The 21445-nt window shown below is 30.3% G+C and overlaps 1 protein-coding gene across 1 annotated transcript; it reads right to left on the bottom strand.

The window, feature by feature from the left end:
- Nucleotides 1–9018: 9018 nt before the first annotated feature.
- LOC111294763 (protein NRT1/ PTR FAMILY 5.4-like) lies at nucleotides 9019–14067 on the bottom strand. The gene is made up of 5 exons (XM_022888145.2): nucleotides 13939–14067; nucleotides 13607–13824; nucleotides 13280–13531; nucleotides 12704–12978; nucleotides 9019–10049 (listed from the first exon to the last, which is right to left on the bottom strand). The coding sequence occupies exons 1-5, from the start codon at nucleotides 14051–14053 to the stop codon at nucleotides 9179–9181; spliced, it is 1731 nt and encodes a 576-aa protein (XP_022743880.2). The 5' UTR covers nucleotides 14054–14067; the 3' UTR covers nucleotides 9019–9178.
- Between the last annotated feature and the right edge of the window lie 7378 nt (nucleotides 14068–21445).

Here is a 21445-nt window from a genome sequence, read left to right as displayed (position 1 = left end):
CAAAGTTCGTTGCCTCTGTTTAGAGGAGCAATTTACATTTCCAAAGTCGTGGTGCCTCTGTTTAGAGGAGCAATTTACTTTCTCAAAGTCGTTGAGCCTCTGCTTAGAGGAGCTTTGGTAAAAAAAAAAAAAAACAAAAAAACAAAACAAAAACAAAAAAAACAAAACAAAAAAACAAAAAAAAAGACAAAAATAAAAAAAAAAACAAAAAAAAGAACAAAAAAAAAAGTTGCCTCTATTTAGAGGAGCTTCGTTTCTCAAAGTCATTGAACCTCTGCTTAGAGGAGCTTTGATCTTTTTTTTTTTTAAAAAAGAGCAAAAAAAAAGAGTAAAAAAAAAAAAGAAAACAAAAGAAAAAGTTGCCTCTATTTAGAGGAGCTTTATTCATGTTTTTCAGAGTCGTTGAGTCTCTGTTTAAAGGAGCTTTGGTAAAAAAAAAAAAAACACAAAAGAAAAACAAAAAAAACAAAAAAATGAAAATGTTGATTTGAGTTTTGATTGGGTGTTTACGTCTTTGCGCAATTTCTGTTTCACAGAAAATGTGCAAAGAGGGGCAGCTGTAGACACCCAATTTGATCCAGGCCCGGATCAATTGGGCCTGGCCCAAAGGGGTAAGTCCAATTGTATCTTGGTTATTATTATTTTATTTTTTATTTTATGTATATCCTATATATTTATTATTTACTTATTATTACTAATATATATTTTTTTATTTTTATCTTTTATTTTATTTATTTTCGTATTTTTATATATCTGATATTATTCTTTTTATTTATCCCATAATATTTTTTTTATTTATCTTTTCTAATTATCTAGTATTTTTTTATTTGATTTTTGGAGGGCTAGGATTGAAAGTGAAAGAATCCCATTGAAAATGGGAATTCAATCAGAAGAGTCCAGTGGGATTCAAAGATTGAATTCCCGTCCAAGGAGGAATTGGGATTGATCAAGAACTCCTGATCAATCCCTATAAAAGGGACTCTGGAACGGAATGCAAAACACACAGAAAACAGTAAGCAAAGCTACTAATTTGAGAGAAAAGGAGGCGTATAGGAAGCTAGGAAAAGTTTAGGAGTGTTCTGGGAGTGAGAAAAAATTTTTAGAAATTTTTGGCGAAAAAATTTTTCTGGAAATTTTTGGGAAATTTCCAAATTCTGACGAAAATTTCGACGAAATTTGAATTTTTCGGCAACAATTCGGCGAACATTGAAGTTTCCGGTGACCTGCCCAGTTTTCGACGAAGAATCCCAGAAACCGGCGATCTTCCGGCCAACTTCCGGCGAAATTTCCAGATTCCGGCGATATTTTCCAGAATCCGGCACCGGTGTTATTCAGTTTTTAGAGAGAAGGGAGAGAAAAAGGGAAGAAGAGAAAGAGAGGGAGGAGCATTCTACCGAAAAAATGAAGGAGATTGCCTTTTATACCCTCCCAAAATGACGTCGTTTTGGCCTTAAGTAACCAGAGGATCCGCGCGTTTTGCCGAACCCGACCCGACCCGAGCATCGACCCGACCCGAGCATCGACCCGACCCGAGCAACGACCCGATTTTGACCCGCGCGTGCCTGCCCCCTCCGAGCCGAGCCGAGCCGCGCCAAGCCGCCAAGCCGCTCCCCCCCGAGCCGTTTCCTTGCCTTGAGCCGAGCCGCGATCCGAGCCGCTCCAGTTTTTTTTTTTTTCTTTTTTTCTTTGAATGTTTTTTTTATTTATTATATTAGGTTTATTTAATATTCTTTTTATCTCAGTTTTATTTTTATTTTTGTTTTACTTTTTTTTATTTTTTATTATTTATTTATATTTTTTTTATTATTTATTTTTTTCAAATAAAAATCAAATTTTCCAAAAAAAAAATATTTTTAGGGAAAAGTTGAAAGTATCAATTTTCCTTAGAAATACATTTTCAAAAAAGAGATTTTTGAGGAAAAGTTGAAAGTATCAATTTTCCTTAGAAATAAATTTTCAAAAAATATTTTTGGGGAAGAGTTGAAAGTATCAATTTTCCTCAAAAATAAATTTCAAAAAAAAAAATTTTTAGGGAAAAGTTGAAAGTATCAATTTTCCTTGAAAATCAAAATTTCAAAAAAAATATTTTTGGGGAAAAGTTGAAAGTATCAATTTTCCTTAGAAATAAATTTTTAAAAAAAGGGTTTTTGAGGAAAAGTTGAAAGTATCAATTTTCCTTGAAAATCGAAATTTCCAAAAAAATATTTTTGGGGAAAAGTTGAAAGTATCAATTTTCCCTACAAAAAAAAATCATTCTTTCCTTCCTTTCTATCTTAATTTTGATTTTATTTTTTTCTTTAAATAATCCGACGACGGAGCCTCTGCAAGTGAAACAGTAGTTTTTCTTGCATACTCTTGAGGTGAGGGAATTTTCTCAATTTTTTACTAAAAGTATTAGAGTCAATTGAGAATAATTTCTAATAATTAATTACTTGGTAAAACTTTAAGGCTTTTGGATAACACAAATTTAAGCTGGTACCATCTTTTGATGGGCGTTGTGAGGGTGCTATAACCTTCCTCACACGTAACCGAACTCCCGAACCCTGTTCTGGTTAGTAGACCTGAACCTATTCTTCTAGGGACCCTTAAACTTAGGTGTTCCCTGAAAGGACAGATTCCATAGGTGGCCAATCGCACCTAGATAAAAAAGATTGGTGGCGACTCCCTGAAAGTCAATGTCTAGCGATAGATCTCCGGATCTAGACGTTATGACAAATAAAAAGAGGTCAATAGGATTTTTTGATGAATTTTGGAAAATTTTTTATGTCGGTGGGCAATGGTGTACGGCAACAATCGTTCAAAATCTAATAAAAGAATGTTGATCATTTGTTTGTTTTGTAAAAAAAAAAAAAATGAAGTGTGTTTGATAGAGAAAAGGGTTGGAAGAGGAAAAAAATTATAATAGTTTTTTTTATCGCACTAAAAAAACAATGTGAATCTATGTAGCGATTATCGGTTCTCCAAATCCAAATGCAAGTATCTTTTTTTTATTTTTTTTATTTTTTAAATGATTTTATTTTGAAAAAAGTTACTCGAAGTGGATAAAACCTGCTAGTCTATACCTATATATTAAAACTATCTTTAAGGGATGGTTGTTTGACACCTGTTTATTTTATAGAATTATTATTTTACCCTTTCAACATTATAAAATTAATATTTTATATTTTAATTAAAATATAAATAATTAAAAAATTTAAAATATACAAAATTAAAAAACAAATAAAAAATCATTTGAATAAAAAAATTTTCCTTTAAAAAAAAAGAAAAAAGAGCAAAAAACTCTAAAATGTCAAAATATAATTTTTTTGTCATAAAATTATATGTCCGAAATAACAAAAAGGATGATATAGATTTTTAACTCTACAAAATAATTTTCGAAAAATTTAAGCTACACAAACCACTATTGACAAAATTAGTCAACACAACTAACAATAAAACAAAAACCATCTTAAAACATTCTTAGATTTGAAATAATTTCAAATTTTTTATATTTAAAAAATTTCACTGTCATAAGCAACAAGTCACACCAACACCATCAACTAATAAACACTAAAAATAAAAAAGAAAGAAATTAAAAAATTATATTTAAAGTTTTTAAACATATTTCTAGCTTTTGAAAAAAAAGAAAAAAAAAAAAAAGAACATGAAACAGAATAGAAAACATAAGACAATAATATGAAGATAAACCATCACTGGTTGTGACTTATGGAAGTAGGACTGTAGTAGAAGTCAAGGTTTATGTTTTTTTTTACAAAATGAGGAATTTTTAGTGAAAGGTAAGAAAACGAAGTAAGGAAAAGGAGATAACAAATAAAGAATGATAAAAAATACGCCACCATCAAGGACTCATAGTGGCAGCAGTGGTCATCAAAGGTTAAGACGTTTATAGGTTTTAGAGGGGGAAATTGTGTGAGCATAGAGGAGCTAGCTCAAAGGTCCAAAATATGATGTTTTTGCTTGACTAGAGGCAAAACAAGAATAAAAAAGAAGAGGGCTTTCGATGTTTCTTTTGTTTTTATTTCAACTAGGCTTGAAATATAGTTGGTTTTAAGGTTGATTTATTATTTGGCCTAAATAAATTTTTTATTACCTTTTGAGCTTTTTTTAATTTTAGAAAGTTGGCCTTGGTTTTATTTTTACTTTGGCTGACTTGAATCTCAATTTTATAAAATTCATATTATTAAAAAGGTTTTTAATATTTTTATTGATTAATTGAACAAGAATGCTACATGTCGCTTATCATTAGGAGATAATTTTATCGTTGTAACCTCAAATCACTTAACTAAAATCCCTCAATTACATGTTTTTTTATCTCTTATCACTTGAGAGACTTAAATTGAGGTAGTTTTGATGTAGGAAAACAAAATAGAAAAAAAGAAAAAAGGAAATGGATTAGATTAAGTTTAAGCTCAATCAAGATTTTTCTCTCTACGCCCAATAGAAATGATCAAGCCTAATGGATTGTACCTCTTTTTTTTAAAGGGCTAACAATTTTAAATATATAATATTTAGCCATTTAATTTAATTTGATTATTATTCATTATGTTTTATTGAGTTTTTTAATATAAATTAAATTTTTTTATTGAATTTACTAAATAAAAGTGAAAGTTAATAATAATGATAATAATAATAATAATAATAATAATAATAATAATAATAATAATAATAATAATATGATTGTTGAAAAATCCTTAATAATAGAAATTTAGGAAATTTGTAGCAATACTTTTCAAGGAAAAAAAATGAAATGAGGAATAATACAATAAGAAGAGATTTAAGAATTATTCCAAAATTTGATTAATTTAAAAAATAACAAGAAAAAAGATAGAAAAATAAAAATAAAAATAATTAAATAAAAAAATTACATGATATAATTTTAAAAAATTACAAATGACAAGAGATATTTTTAAAATTTCATTTATGTTTAAGGAATTTAAAAATATTTTACTTACTATTAAATACTATTAAATAAAATAGATAAGTTGTCAACATAAAAAAAATGGTAAAAAGAAAGCATAAAAAATAAAAATTACAAAAATAATTATCTATATTTCAAATATTAATTACGATAATAGTAATTTTTAATATTATATCTCTCTCATTAATTTTTTATATATAAATATGGACAACATGGGCAAAACCGGGCATTAACACTAGTTATACATTAAAACTATCTTTGATAAGTTAGTTGCTTAACAACTGCAATGTTATAAAAAGACTATTTTACCACTAATCAATTATTACAATGAACTTACGAGGGTTTTAAAATGCCCTTGACTGGTGAATGGTGCCGAAGCATGAATATTTTATAATAAAAATTTACATAAAAATTAAAAATTACATGAAAAATCAAATAAAAACAAAAATAGATTCAATTTAAAAACAAAGAGACTTTGATAAAAAATTATTTTAAAAAATAGAAAAAAAATAAAACTCAATAACATCGATAAAAACGAAGTAAAGATTTGGATTTTTAAATTCGTAAATTTCATATTTGAAATTTTTAAAAAAATCTAAAATTGTTTTCATAAAAGGACTCCTAAAATAATAAAAAGAACACCAAAAACAAAAAACAAAGTCTGGTAATTTTTTAAAATTTCAAAAATTAAATTTCAAAAATTTAAGCAAAACAAACCAATAACAACAAAATCAATAAACACAACTAACAATAAAAGAAATTTCTTATAAAAATTCTTAAATCTGAAAATTTTAAATTTTTATATTTATAAAAAATTCAAAAATTTTATCATCACTAGCAACAACTCACGACCAACACAATCAACTAATAAACACTAAAAACCAAAAAAAAAAAACCTAAAGAACTTAGATTTGAAAATTTTTAGAATATATTTTTATTTAAAAAACAACATTATACAAAAAATATAAAATCATAAGACAACAATATAAAGAGAAACCTTCACTGGTCGTGATTGTTGGAGGCGGTGATGGTGATGAAAGTTGGGGTTTTTTTTTTATAAAAAAAAGAATTTTTAGTAAAAGATACGAAAACAGAATAAAAAAAAAAAAGAACAAAGAAATGAGGATAAAAAAAAGACAGCCACCGATGACTTGTGGTGCAGCGATGTGGTCGGAAGCGGTGTCTATAATAGATTCCAGAGAAAAGAGCTCTTAGAGAAAAGAATATGAAAAAGACTAACATTTAGCTAATTCAATATTTTCTTTTTTCTACATTGAAAAGGTTGAAAAGGTGAATAAGGCAAATAGAGTAGGGTAGTTTACGTAAGCTTATGTCATGAACTTCTCCAGATGATATTTTATAATTAAAATAATGAAATATTTTTAACATTCTCACTTTGATTTGGTATTTGGTTTCAAAACGGGGGGATTTACAAGCATTATTGTTAATTTTATTTCAGTATTAATTGTATCTGTTAGCATATTTCAATTATGTTAAAAAATGATAAAATTAAGAGTAAATTTTTTATTAAATTTGATAAAGAATAATATCAATTATTTTCGTTGATTTCGATTGATATATAAATATAAAATATAATTTATTTTTTATTATTTAATTTTTTAATTTAATAAAAATAAAACTAATGAATAAAATAATTTAAAGTTGAGTTTTTTTATTTTTTACTTTAATTTTTTTCACATTATTTTTTCATATCAAAATTAATAAGTATTTTAATTTCTTTCATAAAATCAGTTACACTTTTTTTCTAAAGTTTAAGAATCTTAAAATCAAAATTAATTTTTTTCATCCATTTGTTTTTACCTTAATATATTTTCACAAAAAAAATTTAAATATTATATGATCAAATTAAATGTTTAAAAATATTATTATAAATTGATGATATTATTTATTTTACTTTTAAATTTATTTATTTAATTTTTAAAGATATTCTATTTTTAATTTTAATGTTATTAATAATATTATTATATATAAATTTATATATATTTATATTAAATTAAAAAATTCAAAATAATATATCGACATATGATATCAATATATATAATTTTTTTAAAAAATCAAAATATTATGGGATATAATACTAACAATCTTGATTATGAATCAGACCAGTCGACTCAAAGTTATTATTACTTACTACCGTATCAAAATGGATTTATTAAAAAAGGTGTAAAATTTTAAAATTGTTAAAAAGGAAATGAGAAAAAATCAATTTTATCCTTGACTTTCAGTTGAATTTTCAACTTCAACCAACATTCCAATGAGATGTTGACATTCCGACAACCCAACCAAGTAAAAGCCATATCAGGCTTTAAGATACGTTAAATCGGACATTTTAGCAAGATTTTGGAGCTTAAGACTTCGGAGATATTGTGTTCGACTTGGCCATGGTGGATTTTGGCTATGATGATGCTGGTTTTGGCTTGGCCGTAGTTCATTCCAGATGCCTGGTCATTTTGGGCGCCTCTTCCTCTCTCTTTTTCTTTCTTTTTTCTGCTGAGTTTGAAACTGAAAAATCAAACTTAAAATTAAGGGTAAAATTGGTAATTTTGCTCTTAAAAAAATAAAAATTTTGTTTTTTTTTTTTTTAATTTTTTTTAAATAAATACTTCTTATCACCGTAATAAATAATAAAAATTATGTGTTCATTACCCTTTCTTATAATTACCCCGTAATAATTTAATTCAAGATCAAAAGAGCATTTGTCTTGTATCATTGAAAAAAAAAAAGAAAAAAAAGGGAAATGAATAGAAAAAAGTTCATGTCCTGTCGAGATATTTTATTTTTCATTAAAACTAATCACAGAATTGTTTTGGTAAAAGAAAAGCACAGGATTGTTCCATTCATTACAATTTTTTTGTCTATTCCATTCATTACAAGTTTTTGTCTATTTAAGTGACACATGTATTTGAAATATTTTTGGGTATTTTTGGAATGGAGTTTTTGGTTTTTGGCTTTAAGAGAAAAAGATTAATTTGTTGATCTAATCTAATTATGAATCTTTGACATGTGAAAAATAATTTATAATTTTTTGTATGAATTTTAAGTGTTTTTAATAAATTTTATTCTTAAATTTTTAATATTTTAATATTTTAATATATAAATTAAAATATTATCAAGTACTCTTATTAATTCTATCCATTTTTCATTCTTAAAATACGGTGAAAAAGTTTTAAAAATTTTGATGAAAGAAAAATACAACTTATAAGAAAAGAAAAAGATATAGAAAGAAAAAAATTAAAAAAGGTATTATATTTATAACAATATTTAATTTAAAATAATGATTTTAAGATTTTATTAAAATAAAAATATATTAATTTATACTTTTAAAGAAATATCAATAGTTATCGTAACCAAGCAAGAAGAATTTACTAGTTTGATTTATTTTACACATTACATAAGTTTTTGTTTTATATATATTACTTTGAAATACAATTCTGTGTCCCTCCTTTCCACAAACAAATCCATTTATAGCCGTTCGAATTCTCGCAACATAAAACCTTTCCCTTTGCCTTTGCCTCGGCCTAGTGCCTATAAAGGTTAGGAATAAAGGTTAGGAAAAAAACAAGGGATAAAATTGAAATAATAAAAAAAACAGAAGTCAAACACCAACCTTTAGTTTAGCTTTGCCGGGCATGACTAATATTTTTCTTACACATAATTTATTGAGATTTTTATTAAATGTGATTAAATTAATTAAAAATTTTGATTAATAAGTGACTTATTTATTAATTTAATTTAAATATTGGAGTAAATTTAGATTAATTACCGACCAATAATACCAAAGAATAAGATTTAGGATCGGTGGTCGTTCTATTAAAAATTAATCAAAATTAGACATTAAGAGATATCTTCTCTCTTTCTGTTTCATATACCAAAAATTAAAATATATATATAAAAAAATTTATACACAAAAGTGTTTAAAATCCACAAGCGATATGTATATATAAACACTTGTTTTGGAAACAAGATCGAAAATCATAAGTTTAAGAAAGAAAAGTGCTGATTTAAAGGAGACCTAACAGATAAAAACTCAACTATTTTTGCATAATGTCTATCATCATTTTTAGAGCAAGAAAAGGAAGTACAAGAAAGCTTTCTTATGGATAACCAATTTATTTTCAAATATAGTTGGGAGGCTTTACCCAAGATATGGGTAAAAAAAAAAAAATGGAAAATACTTCCTAAGTTGTATATCTAAGATGTAAATTAGGTATTTTTTACATCCAAAAATAGCCGCTAGGTTCATTTTTTCAACCTTTCCAGCTCTTTCCCCTCACTTGTTTCATCTAGATTTTCGATCTTTTTGTACACAAAACCATTAGCAATCCACATATAAACACACAAATTAACAGCACTCAACCCAGCCAATACCCAATAGAAGTAATTAAGATGTGCTCGATTGAGATTATCTCCCAACCACACATTCCCTCGCCTTGAAGTAATCATTTGGACAACAGAGATAATGGCAGTGTTGATAAAGCTCCCAACTCCCACTATACTTATGTAAGCAGCTGCTCCAATGCTTCTCATTTCTTCAGGCATTTGATCATAGAACAATTCTTGTAATCCAACAATGGTGAAAACATCTCCGATCCCGGTGAGCACATATTGTGGAAGTAACCACCAGATACGCATTGGGACTACGGCTTTCGGGGTGTTGATTAGGCCATGTTTTCGGGCAGTGTTAACCCTTGCAGTCTCTACTAGTCCTGCAACAGCCATGTTAAGTATAGACACAAACAAGCCAATACCAATTCTTTGTAGCATGGTTATTCCTGAGGGATGTCCAGTTATTTTTCGAGCTATAGGGACGAAAACCCGATCATAGATCGGGACGACGATGAGGATCGTGAGGCCTACGAGACTTTGAAGTGCTGCTGGAGGAACTTGGAAATTGGGTCCGATTGATCTCAACATTGTGCTGCCTTGCTTGGTGAAAAATGTATGTAATTGGGTTATCACAGCACAAAACATTAAGCAACCAAGCCAAATGGGGATTAGGCGAAGTACAAGCTTAACTTCTTCCACTTGGTACAATGAACAAAGCCTCCAAGGGTTCCTGGTATTGCTCAACGCATCTTCGTTGTCAATGATCATTGCCTTATCTAAAATTCTGCAATTCATTCCAAGTAATATTATAAATGTAAAAGATTCTGACCAAAAAAAATATGGAAAAGATTATTCGCACGTAGCAACGGCATAATTTTAAAATTTTGATAATATAAGAATTAAATTGGAAAAAAATAAAATTTAAAAGAAAAACTAATGCATAAGTGTACATGGATTTATGTGCACATAACATTGTCCAAGATATAGATGAATGCATGTTCTCTTGTTTTCTATTCCTACCAATGAAATTTTTAAATATATATATACAATGAAATAGTCCCAATTAAGACTGTCTCACGAATAAAATATTTTTCTGTTACACTTTTTTAATTCTTCACAATAAAATCTTAATGTGACATTCTGGGACTAATTTTTAATTAACTTTAAACTTAATTATTTTAAATATTTAGTTTAGAATATATATTTGAAAACAATTTGTTCATAGTATTTAAGGAGTTTTTTTTTTTTTTCAAATTTTAACCAAAAATAATTTGAAAATAAAAATATTGAAATTAAAAAATAAACCCCAAACACTAATTATTAAAAAATGGAGAATATAGTTGGGCATCATGAGACAATAACTAATTTAATATAATTAAATGCACTGAACAAAAGGATCACATAAAATTAATTTTGCAAGAGAAAAGGATCTCATTTTATTTGTGTCAATATCAATCAAGATGTACAAACTGGCTAAAAATTATTAAAAAATATAATTAAAAAAAAATGCAAGCATAAACCATTCTATTTCATTTTATTTAAATGAAAGTGATGATTATGTCACATGTATATGTGAGAAATTATTAAATACATTGATAGTAGAGTTTTTTAATTTCATGAGTAAGATTAAAATAGTGATACATATCTTTTAGTATATATTTTAAAAAATAAAGATTTACTTTAAAAAAAAGTGAGACATATGTCACTATTTTAATTTTGTTTGTGAAATTAAAAATTTATATTATCAATGTATCAAATAATATATATATATATATATGGAGTCCTGATCTGCTTTCATACAAATTAATTAAAATTTTGATAAACTGCTTTCTTCATTTGTTTTTGTTGTAAAATGCTAGCTGGCTTATTTGACAAGGCTGAAAACAAGAGATAATAAATAAAAGTAGAAATTCGAACCTTTGTTTATCATCGCCATTAATGGTGATGTGCGAGTTTTACCCTATATAGTTTAAGACTTGAAAATTAACAGTTTGTAATTGAACAAACTAAACCTTTGTTCATTATAACATTTTATTAACAAAAAGCTTGAGTGATTTAATTAAAGAACATGGTGCTTATAGATTTTTTTATTTAATCTATCCATTAATCATGAATGAGATAACATATTTAAAATATTTTAAACAATAAATTTATAGATACTAAAAGTATTTGTTTAAGCAAACCCAGTTTTTATAAGGTTTAAAGTTAATATAAAATGTACCATTAAATACAGTAAATTGCATTAAAGAAATTATCTAATTCATATTATCAGTGAAAATTTTAAATTTTAAAAATAAAATTATTACGATAACACATGCCTTCTTATTAAAAAATAAAAAAACTAATTAAAAAAGTAAAATATATAACAATTTTTTAATGTATTTGTAAAATTAAAAAATTACATTGTTAGTATATAAAAATCAAACTCATAAAATTATTGTATTCTTAATTTATTTTTTCCCTGTTAAAAGATTATAGTGATTTACAGTAATTTTTTCCTAAAAGAGTCCTAATTTCTATACCATCGTAATTATAAGGTAATATTTGATATGAGACGATCATTTCAAAAATCATTATAATGTACATATAGTGATTAGATCACTATATTTTGTAAGCACTCGATGATCTTACGTAGTGGTGATCTTGGATTATCAAGAGTGATTAAATTATTATCTTAGAGGATGATGTAATTCTCATACACAAGAGTAGAAAACTTGTGAAGTGATATATAAAATTAATAATAGTTAATTTTATCAATTTAATATATGAATTAAATGTTTACTGCATGTGAAAATTGTAATTATTTTATATTATAAATTTTATATTTTGAAACTAATATCATTGTAACAAATTCAAAAATAATATATGTATTTTTTTTACTTTTTTAATATTTTATATATAATATATTTTTTAGTTTTTCTTTTATTATAAATTTAATAGATTAGTTTTATTTTCCAGTTGAATTTCTTTTTCATAATTTATGATGCAAAATCAAGTTACCTATCAATAAATATATTTATTAATTTAAAATTTTAATTATATTTTATTATAAAATAAATAAATATTACAAATATTTTATAAATTATTATCTTTAAATAATTTTAAAATTATTAATTTATGTAATTATTATAATATTCATGATTATTTTCATATTTTTAAGCAAAATAATATTTTATTTTTAATAATATTAAATACAGTAATTTTTAATTTCTAAAACTTAATAATTATTTATCAAATAAAATAATTTCAAATCATAAATATTAAAACTACTTTGATAATAAAATTATTTTGATAATAAAATTATTTTGATAATTACATTATTAGAATAATCTTACAAAAGACCTCTAATACTACCCAATCGTGAAACCAACCAATAAAATTAGCTTAGACTAACTTACCAAAACGAATTACGTGATTAATATTTTATCTGACACTTACCTGAATTGCTTTGTGCGGACCAAGTTGCAGCCCCTAGTTTGACCGTGGACGTGGCTCCCACCTCTATCATCTTCGTAACAAATGCCCCGGCCACCGTGCGTCTCTCTCAAGCGCCACTTCTTTGCGGCTGCGACGAAGACCTGTGCCACTGTGGTGAAAGGGCTTCCCGTCGGGCGTTGCTTTCGATACCTCTTGATTCCAATAAAAAACAATGCCAATGCCACAGCCAATGACCCTGCTAACACCCCAAATCCTGCTGTCCAGCTAACATTATCCTACATAACATGGGAAAAAATAAGGTTACTTTACATTAAAAAAAGGAACTTTATGATAAGCAAGTAAAATGAAAGTAACGCTAGTTTGGCACAAATTTTTAAGTCAAGAGAGTAAAAGTTCTTTTATATTTTAATTATCAGATTTTGAACTTTAATTATTAAAATTAAAATTTTAATATTTTAATAACAGAAGATATAAAATATTTGTTAAGAGAAAAACTTTTTATTTTACCTGGAGATTTTAATAATTTAACAACAGAGGATACAAACTATTTGTTAAGAGAAAAACTTTTTATTTTACCTGGAGATAAATCAAAACAATAATTGCTACGGAGGCCCCAGTAACAATCCCTAAGTACCACCAGTTGAAAAAGGAGCTTTTGGCTGCCTTCTCTTCCAGGTTGTTTTCATCGAATTGATCAGCTGCAAAGGTCTGAACGCAGGGCTTGTGCCCTCCTTCGCCTACGGCTAATACGTAAAGCGCTGTGAAAAACACTGCTTTTCGAGAATGCATAGGAATTACTGAGACTGATAAACTCAATAACACCATCCCCTGGAACATGGAAACGTTATTTGTTTAAACGATGAAACATATTTCGACAGTAACGTACAAAGTGATCACATATACCAAGAAGTAGATGAGAGAAGATGCAAGGATGGTCTTGAAGCGGCCAAGGTATGAATCGGCAATGAAGGCTCCGAGTAAAGGAAAGATTGCCGAAACCCCAACCCAGGTATTGACGTTCTTGGCAGCTGTGGCTACTGGCTGACCAAGATTATTTGTGAGATATGTTATCAGATTTCCAGCTAAACCATAAAAAGCAAATCGCTCCGCCATCTCAACAACTGCATGAACAATTAAAAAAACATAAAAAATTTTATTCAAGAAAAGAAAAAAGATCTTGGGAAAATGAAACCCAAGATTGAATCCAAAAAAAAAAAAAAGAATGGATTGCTTACAGATGACAAAAATGGCAGCGTTCCAACCTCCTTTGGAGGACATTTTTTGAGAAGAGATCTTGCTGGAATTTTGGTGGTCATGGTCTATGGTGACTAGAGCAACTGGCCTATCCATGGAGGAGTTGGGAGTATGAAATTGGGCAGATGGACTAAATAAAAATATCGTGATGGCCTAAGACGGTTGGTCCAATTTATATATGTGAAATGCTCCTTTGAATAACTTTGTTCATGTTTTTTCTCCTTAAGGTAGAGTCCTAACTATTTTAATATGCTTTACAATCCCAGTTTGTCACCAGCAAAACCAAAGTATTTACGGAAATCTCATCATTTTATTACCTTAAAAAAATATGTATATGGCGAGTAATCTGTATAAATTTTTAATATTAATAAAAATTTAAATTCTTATAAAATACATATATATATTTATATTTCATTATACAAAAGTTAAATTAAACTCTCTTTTTTTACTCCAAAGTAAAAAAAAAAAAAAATTTAATATACACTCTTGTTGATGGTGGTTTTAGGTATTGGTTAGAAGGGAAGTAGTTTGGTGACTATGCGAGGGATGATTGGAATCTGTGGTAAGAAAGTACGATTAAGAGACGTAAGAGTTGATTTTCTGGGATGTGCTTCAACACTCAAGTTTAATTGTCTAAGGGTTTGTAAAGAAAAAGGTATACTGTAAATAATTAGAAAGCTTTAAGAGGAAGGATTCTTTGTTCATACTATACTTGGGCCTCTTTTTTATTTATATCTGAGTGGAAGTGCGGTAACATGACTAGGACAGTTGATAGTTGATGGTAATTAGAAAGCTTTAAGAGGAAGGATGCTTTGTTCATACTATACTTGGGCCTCTTTTTTATTTATATCTGAGTGGAAGGGCGGTAACATGACTAGGACAGTTGATAGTTGATGGTGAGTTTATGTGGAGCTCGAGAAGGGGCCATATGGGTGATTGTGAGCATTTTATGATCCCAAACAAGTGTGTATTACATTTAATGATCTCAGGCAAGTTGAAAGCCAGTTGATTTATTCTGAAGTGATATCTTGTTGAGATGTTAGCAGAGGTATTTGGGCAAGTCACTCTTTGTCGAGCTTGATGGGTAACTAGCTGTGAATCAGTGTAGATGATTTAGGTAATTTACATTTAGATTAGCGGCTAGTTGTAGCCCTGCGGCTATTACTTTATACTTGGTTGCATTATTAGAGATAGAGAAACCAAAAGATAATCCATTCTGCCACTTTTGCCTGCGATGGCTCAACAGTAGAATTCTTGCTCCAGAACCATCCTTTCCTGAAGAACTATCAACATGTAGCATTCATGTCTATTCTAACAAGGGAATTGACACCGGGGGACGTTTGTTGAATTGGAGCCGTGGCGCAATAGTATTGATTAACTTGCTTGTCTCATTCTTTGGTTGTTCTAGAGGTTGAGGTTAGGGCTCATCAACATGCAGTGGCAAGGTTTTAGTTTCAATGGTGAAAAAGCACTCCACAAGGAAATTTACAAGGGCTTAGGCTTTGATAGCTTTTCTACGCTTATACTCAATGTGAAAGTCACTCAGCTTAACACTCCATTTCGTCATTCTCCCTTAAGTGTCTATCTTGTGTAATACTTCCCTGAGGGGCTGGTTGGTCATCACAATAATGGTGTGTGCTTGAAAGTATTGCCTTGTCAACAGGTGGCCACTATCAAAGCAAATGCGATCTTTTCCAACCTTGTGTAATTAACTTTTCCGTTCTACAGTGCCCTGTTGGTATATTATACTGGAATCTAGTTTTTGTTCTCCTTTCGAACAGTACTATAGCAACGATTTCATTTGATACAGTGAAGTATATGAAAAAAGGCTTACCAGAAATAGGTTTGTTGAGTAAGAGGGCGACTAGAAATACTATTTTAGTTCCTCGAAGGCCTTCTAGGTCATCCCATTTGAATTTGGTGGCACTTCAAAAAACCTTGAAGATAGGTAAGCACTTATTAGCCAATTTAGACACGAATCTATTGAGGGCTGCCATTTGTCCTGTGAGTCTCTACATCTCTTTGGTTGTCCTGAGAGGTTCATATCAAGGATGGTTATGACCTTTACAGGATTTGCCTCAATACGCCTATTGGAGACCATAAATCCTAAGAACTTGCTTGCCTCCACACCAATGGTACACATGGCAAGGTTCAACTTTATGTTATAAAGATAGAGGATAGAGAAAGCTTCAGCCAAATATTGTATATATTGTTCCAAGGTAAGGCTTTTCACCAATATGTTAGCCACATAAACCTCCACGGAGCGCTTAATCTATTCTTTAAATATTCTATTTATGAGCCACTGATAAGTAACTTTTACATTTTTAAGTCCAAAAGGCATGATTGTATAGCAAAAAAAATCATCTTTAGTCGCAAAAGACATTTTCTCATGGTCCGATCTAGCCTGCTTGATCTAGTTATACTCTGAAAAGGTGTCAATGAAACTCAAATACTTATGACCCATAGAGGAGTCAGCCAACTTGTCAATAGAAGGTAAGGGAAAACCATTTTTTGGGCAGACTTTATTCCAATTTGTGAAATCTAAACACATACGCTTTTTGCCATTAGCCTTTTTTTATCATTACCATATTGGCGAGCCGTTGTAGATATTTTATTTTTTTGATATAGCATGCTGCCAACAAATAGTCCATTTCTTCACTAAATGCTTGGATATGTTTAGGAGCAAAACGCATTTTCTTTTGTCTTATCGGCTTCGCTGCTGGGTTCACATTTAGATGACAGGCAATAATAGGCTCAACAATGCCCACAATGTCTACGACAGACTAAGCAAAGACATTTGCATTCCGTTGCAAAAAGCATTGCAATGTATTTGTGGTTTTGGAGTCCAACAAAAATTCTTCCCAAGTTATCAGCTTTAAGTTAGGAGGTACAATTACACTGACACAGTTTGCTTGACAAGGTGAGCTTTACCTTGCCTCATCTCATTGCGGGTATCTAGGCTATCAATGCTAAAAGTTTGTCAAAGCGGGATTAATAACATGCACTGAAAGTGGGGGTGTATGTTGTTCTACGAGTTGTTCTTCAGGGCTTGCTGGTAGGGTTGGGGTTGTTTCAATTGCTAGCTTTACCTTCTGTGTTAACTGCAGGGAAAGTAGGTCGCATTGGCTGGCTGTAACTTGATTAGTTCGTATGAATCCTACCCTTGTAGTGTTTAAAAACTTGACTTTGAAATAGTAGACGGTGATGACCATCTTTGCCTTCTTCATCAATGGCTTGCCGAAAATGACAATATAGGCGAAAGGTTAGCTACAACAAGAAAGTTTGCCATTGCCGTCAGAGTATGTTCCCCATCTCCAATGGTGATTGGCAGAGTGATAAATACTTTGACCGCAATGAGTTGGTTGGTAAACCAAATATGGGCTTGATGGCCTTAAGTCTCCATCCAAATATTGCATCTATTTAAAAGCTTGATACTGGATGAGGTTCATTGCACTCCTATTGTCAACCAAGATCTTTTGCACCTAAAAGTTGATGATAGTTGTTGAGACCACTATGGGGTAATTGCCATTATCTACAAAGATGTCAGCATTGTCCTTAAAAAATTACCCATCAATCGTCCGTTTTTTATTTTTAAAGGGCCACATCGATAGCCATAACACTGTGCAGGTGAAACTTGTGCTTGGACTTAATATTTGTCAACCTTTTGTTGCACCCACAATGACGTGGATTATCCCTTGGACAGGTTGTTTGCTAGCCACTTTCACTTGGCGAGCCTCTTCTTCTTATTGGGAAAGACTTCTACCTTACTGACGGACGGGTTGACGGTTTGTTTTGATGCTTTTCATGGCAAGTGGGTTGCTATTTAATCTTTCGATCTCTTTTTGAAGGGCTATGCACTCCTTAGTGGAGTGCCTTCTATTAAATGATAGTTACTGTGTTAGTTTGCTGAGGGTTGATTGTTTGGTCTTTTAAGTGCTAGTCTCGACTAGTTAGGTCCTTGGTTAGTTTTATGGACGACTAGTTGGGTTATGGCATTCAAGGTTCTGTTTGTGGTTTGGTAGTGGTTTGTTTGTGGCTAAGAGCTCTGACTGATGCTGTGTTGCTAGTCTCTTCTTTTGGGTTGGTTATAGGATTGACAGTTATCGTGAAATCTTTGGCTGTGGGTTTCTGTCTACCTGCTATCACCTTGCAAACATTTAAGGCATTGATCACTCATATTAGCTCTATCTACAGCTCTAAGTTCCTCAGCCTCCGTGAATTTTTAGGCTCTTTCATAGAGTTGATATAGTTGTTTGGGTTTGTTTTCAATGAAAGAGTGTCTAAGGTGATCGTGTCTTACCCTAAAGATGAATGCTTAAATGATCTATTCTGTGTTTAAGTCTTAAATTTCCAAGGTTGTTACGTTAAATCTCTTCAAGAATTACTATAAAGTTTTATAAGGTTTTTGCTTTACAGCCAACAAGCTCACAAAGAAGCGTACCACGACTCTGCTGCTAAGGAAGTCGGCTAGGAATTGTTGATTAAGTGTATCAAGGCAATTAACTATCATAGGGGCCATTGTATAGAACAACGTGTAGGTGCTGCCCTATAACGTTGTAGGGAATACTCTTCACTTAATTGTGTTTGAGGCATTATGAAGTTCCATAAATTCCTCGAAATGGTCAAGGTGGTCTTTTGAGTTGGTGGCTCCATTATAGGTTTCCTTGGGAAGTTTAAGAGAGTTGGGGATGTAATCTTGTCTGATGAGGGTGGTTAAAGGGTTGTGGTTGTCTTCTAACCATTATAGGTCCCTTTTTTTTCCCCTTCTTGATATCTGCTAGCTCTTTTCGTAAGACAGCTATTTACGTTGCCAACCCATTTTTTGGGTTGAGATTAGTGGGGTTTTGGTTTTGTGTTGTGGGTTTAGTGGGATAAGTGTCGTCTTGAAGGGGTTAAGGGTAACTGTCATCACATTGAAAGGGACCTAGGGTGGTTTTCAAAAGAAAGAAATAGAGCTTTCTCTTGGGTGGGGTCTTTCTTGTAGGGGTTGCTGGGTGGCTTGTTGGTATTGTTGGAATAATCTTTGTTAGGTAGCTACTTGGGCATTTAAGGGCTGGGTTTGGGTCATCAATGCATTATAAAACTTTAGAGGAGGTTGTTACATGTTTGTTTGGTATCAGTGGGGTTGGAAGTGTAACTTACACAATGGATGTGGCAGGTGGAATGTTTTGCCAATGGGTGGCATTAATTGGCTATGAAGATCGCCCTTCTAGAAAGGGTGGGTAAGAGGTTGGGTTCAAGGGTTTAGCAACAGTGGTGTGGACCAATGGAGGGGTTAAAGTCATATTTGGAGATAAAACTTTAATTAGGTTTTGGTAATAGCCCATTTGCTGTGTTGTTTAGGCATTTTAATGACATAGGGTTGCTAGGAAATGGAAAGATAGAGTCATACTGTGGTATCCATGAAGGGAGGTTTCGTGATTGGATCTATAGGGCGTTGGTAGCATGGCCACTGTTTGGGAGACGGCTGTAGGTTGGGTGGTTATGTTCATGACTAGTGTAGCCATTTTAGAAGAGTGAGGGTGAGACATGACTGTCATTCCCACAGACGGTGCCAATTGCTGATGGTGTTTTTGGGTGTTGGTTAGAATGGAAGTAGCTTAGTGGCTATGTGAGGGACAACTGGAACTTGCAGCAAGAAAGCACGGCCAAGAGGCGTTGGAGTTAGTTCTTAAGGAGGCACTCCAACGTTTATGTCAGTTAAGTGTCCAAGGGTTTGTAAGGAAAAAGGTATACAGCAAATACTTAGGAACCTTCAAGAGGAAAGATTCGTTATTCATACAGTACCTGAACCTCATTTTTACATTATATATGAGAGGAAAGGTAGTGACATAATTCTTTTCCTTTTTACATTTTAGTTTATACAATTATAAAGATCGTGGTATTCAGGCAAGTTTTTCCTTGATGAGGGTGAGCTTGCTCTGTGCGAGAAGTTTGAATGTCAACCCTTGTGTGTGGTGATATGACATTCGGGTTAGTGTTGACTTGGCAATTGTGGGAGTTGGGTAAATAGTACTACAACTCTAGTGAAACTTAAACCATCAAAATAAAAACATCTAAATTGTGATATTTGAGATTGAAAAATCTAGATTATATCTAATTTACCTCCATAAAATAAAATGAACAATAGAAGAGACTATAACAAATCATAAATCACGTGGCTGATTATTCTTACATTTGAACCAACTTCTTTTTCAAGCTAGCCAGCCTTATCACAAATAAGGACAAGCTATTAACTTTCTTTGGCCAAATAATTGAAATAATTAACCAAAAAGACTACTTATTGAAAAAGGAATTGCTTAACAAATAGTTGGACGTGCTGAAGTAATATTTAAGGGTTTAAATTCTGGTTCAAGCAGCTGTCATGATAATCAAGTTTCCTAAAAGAGTAGGAATAGTTTCCTTTAATCCATGAATTATATTTTTAGTACATACGAAGGAAGAAAGAGGATTTGTACTTTATATATCTTTCGAGTAAGAGCCGTCGGATTAAGTCTTGATTCATAAAATCCTTATAGTTTTGATCATTTCAGTTTCAACCAATTTTACCAATGTATATACCATTTGTTATTTGTTAATATCAATGGCTTTTCAACAAGAGAATTCCAAATGGATGCAAAGCCATCCGAAAATAATAACCACACTCTTTGACCAAACTCTAAACTTTCTTTGTAAGCATTTCCTCAATGCCCTAAAAACTCATCTCTCAAAGCAAAGCATCCCATGATGCCCAACTCGTGAAAGTTACCTTTCTCGATGTCATGTATACTTGGACATCTGGACAACTTATAAGTCAATTTCGGTTTCAAAAGTTTGTCAATAAAATAAGCAAACTTATTGAAAGTTTAAATGTTTTCTTATTTTTAAAAGAGACAAAATTTGATCTAAAATCAAAAGACAGTGGCATTCTCACTCATTTTGTCATTTTAAAAAATATCCCATGAAGATTATCTAAATATGTATCTTCAAAAAAACCCAAAAAGCAAGTTGAGAACGAGAAGCCGTATATGATTTTCTCTTTCTTAATTCAATTATATTTCCACAAAATGACAAAAACCAAGGGAAAAATACTTCTTAGATTGGATTGTGTTCTAGAAAACACACTTTTTCTTATGACTTTTGAGAAGTTTCTCATAAATTCTGCAATTGAAATATTTGCTCTCTCCACCCTACAAGATTGCGTGACGAATCTTCTCTACAAATTCTTTTCATTCACATTATTTTCAATATCTTTGTTGTTTAATACGTGGTTTGTCTCAATTTGGAGGTCAAACAATTTCGCCCTTCTTTGTTTAATTTTTTTTTTTTTGTTGTCTTTTATTCTTTAATTAGCTCTTTGATTTAAATTTAAAGTTTAATTTAATTAATTTATACAATTATTTTTAAAATATGATATCCAATAAATCTAATATTCGAATACCAATACATGTAACTGTTTTACTTATTTTTAAGTTGTGGCCTCTTATGTATAAAAAAATAGCTCTTTAA

This window comes from Durio zibethinus, chromosome 14 (genome assembly GCF_047325235.1).
Source record: "Durio zibethinus cultivar Kanyao isolate XHJ-2024 chromosome 14, ASM4732523v1, whole genome shotgun sequence".
NCBI lineage: Eukaryota > Viridiplantae > Streptophyta > Magnoliopsida > Malvales > Malvaceae > Durio > Durio zibethinus.
This window is presented reverse-complemented; position numbering and strand designations above follow the sequence as displayed.

What these genes read in the sequence shown, in the direction of transcription:
- LOC111294763 (XM_022888145.2), bottom strand. Translation starts at nt 14,053, where the DNA reads ATGGATAGGCCAGTTGCTCTAGTCACCATAGACCATGACCACCAAAAT. An exon ending in CGCTGCCATTTTTGTCATCT is followed by an intron (nt 13,825 to 13,938) that starts GTAAGCAATCCA and finishes TTGTTCATGCAG; the next exon opens with TTGTTGAGATGGCGGAGCGA. An exon ending in CTTCTCTCATCTACTTCTTG is followed by an intron (nt 13,532 to 13,606) that starts GTATATGTGATC and finishes TCCATGTTCCAG; the next exon opens with GGGATGGTGTTATTGAGTTT.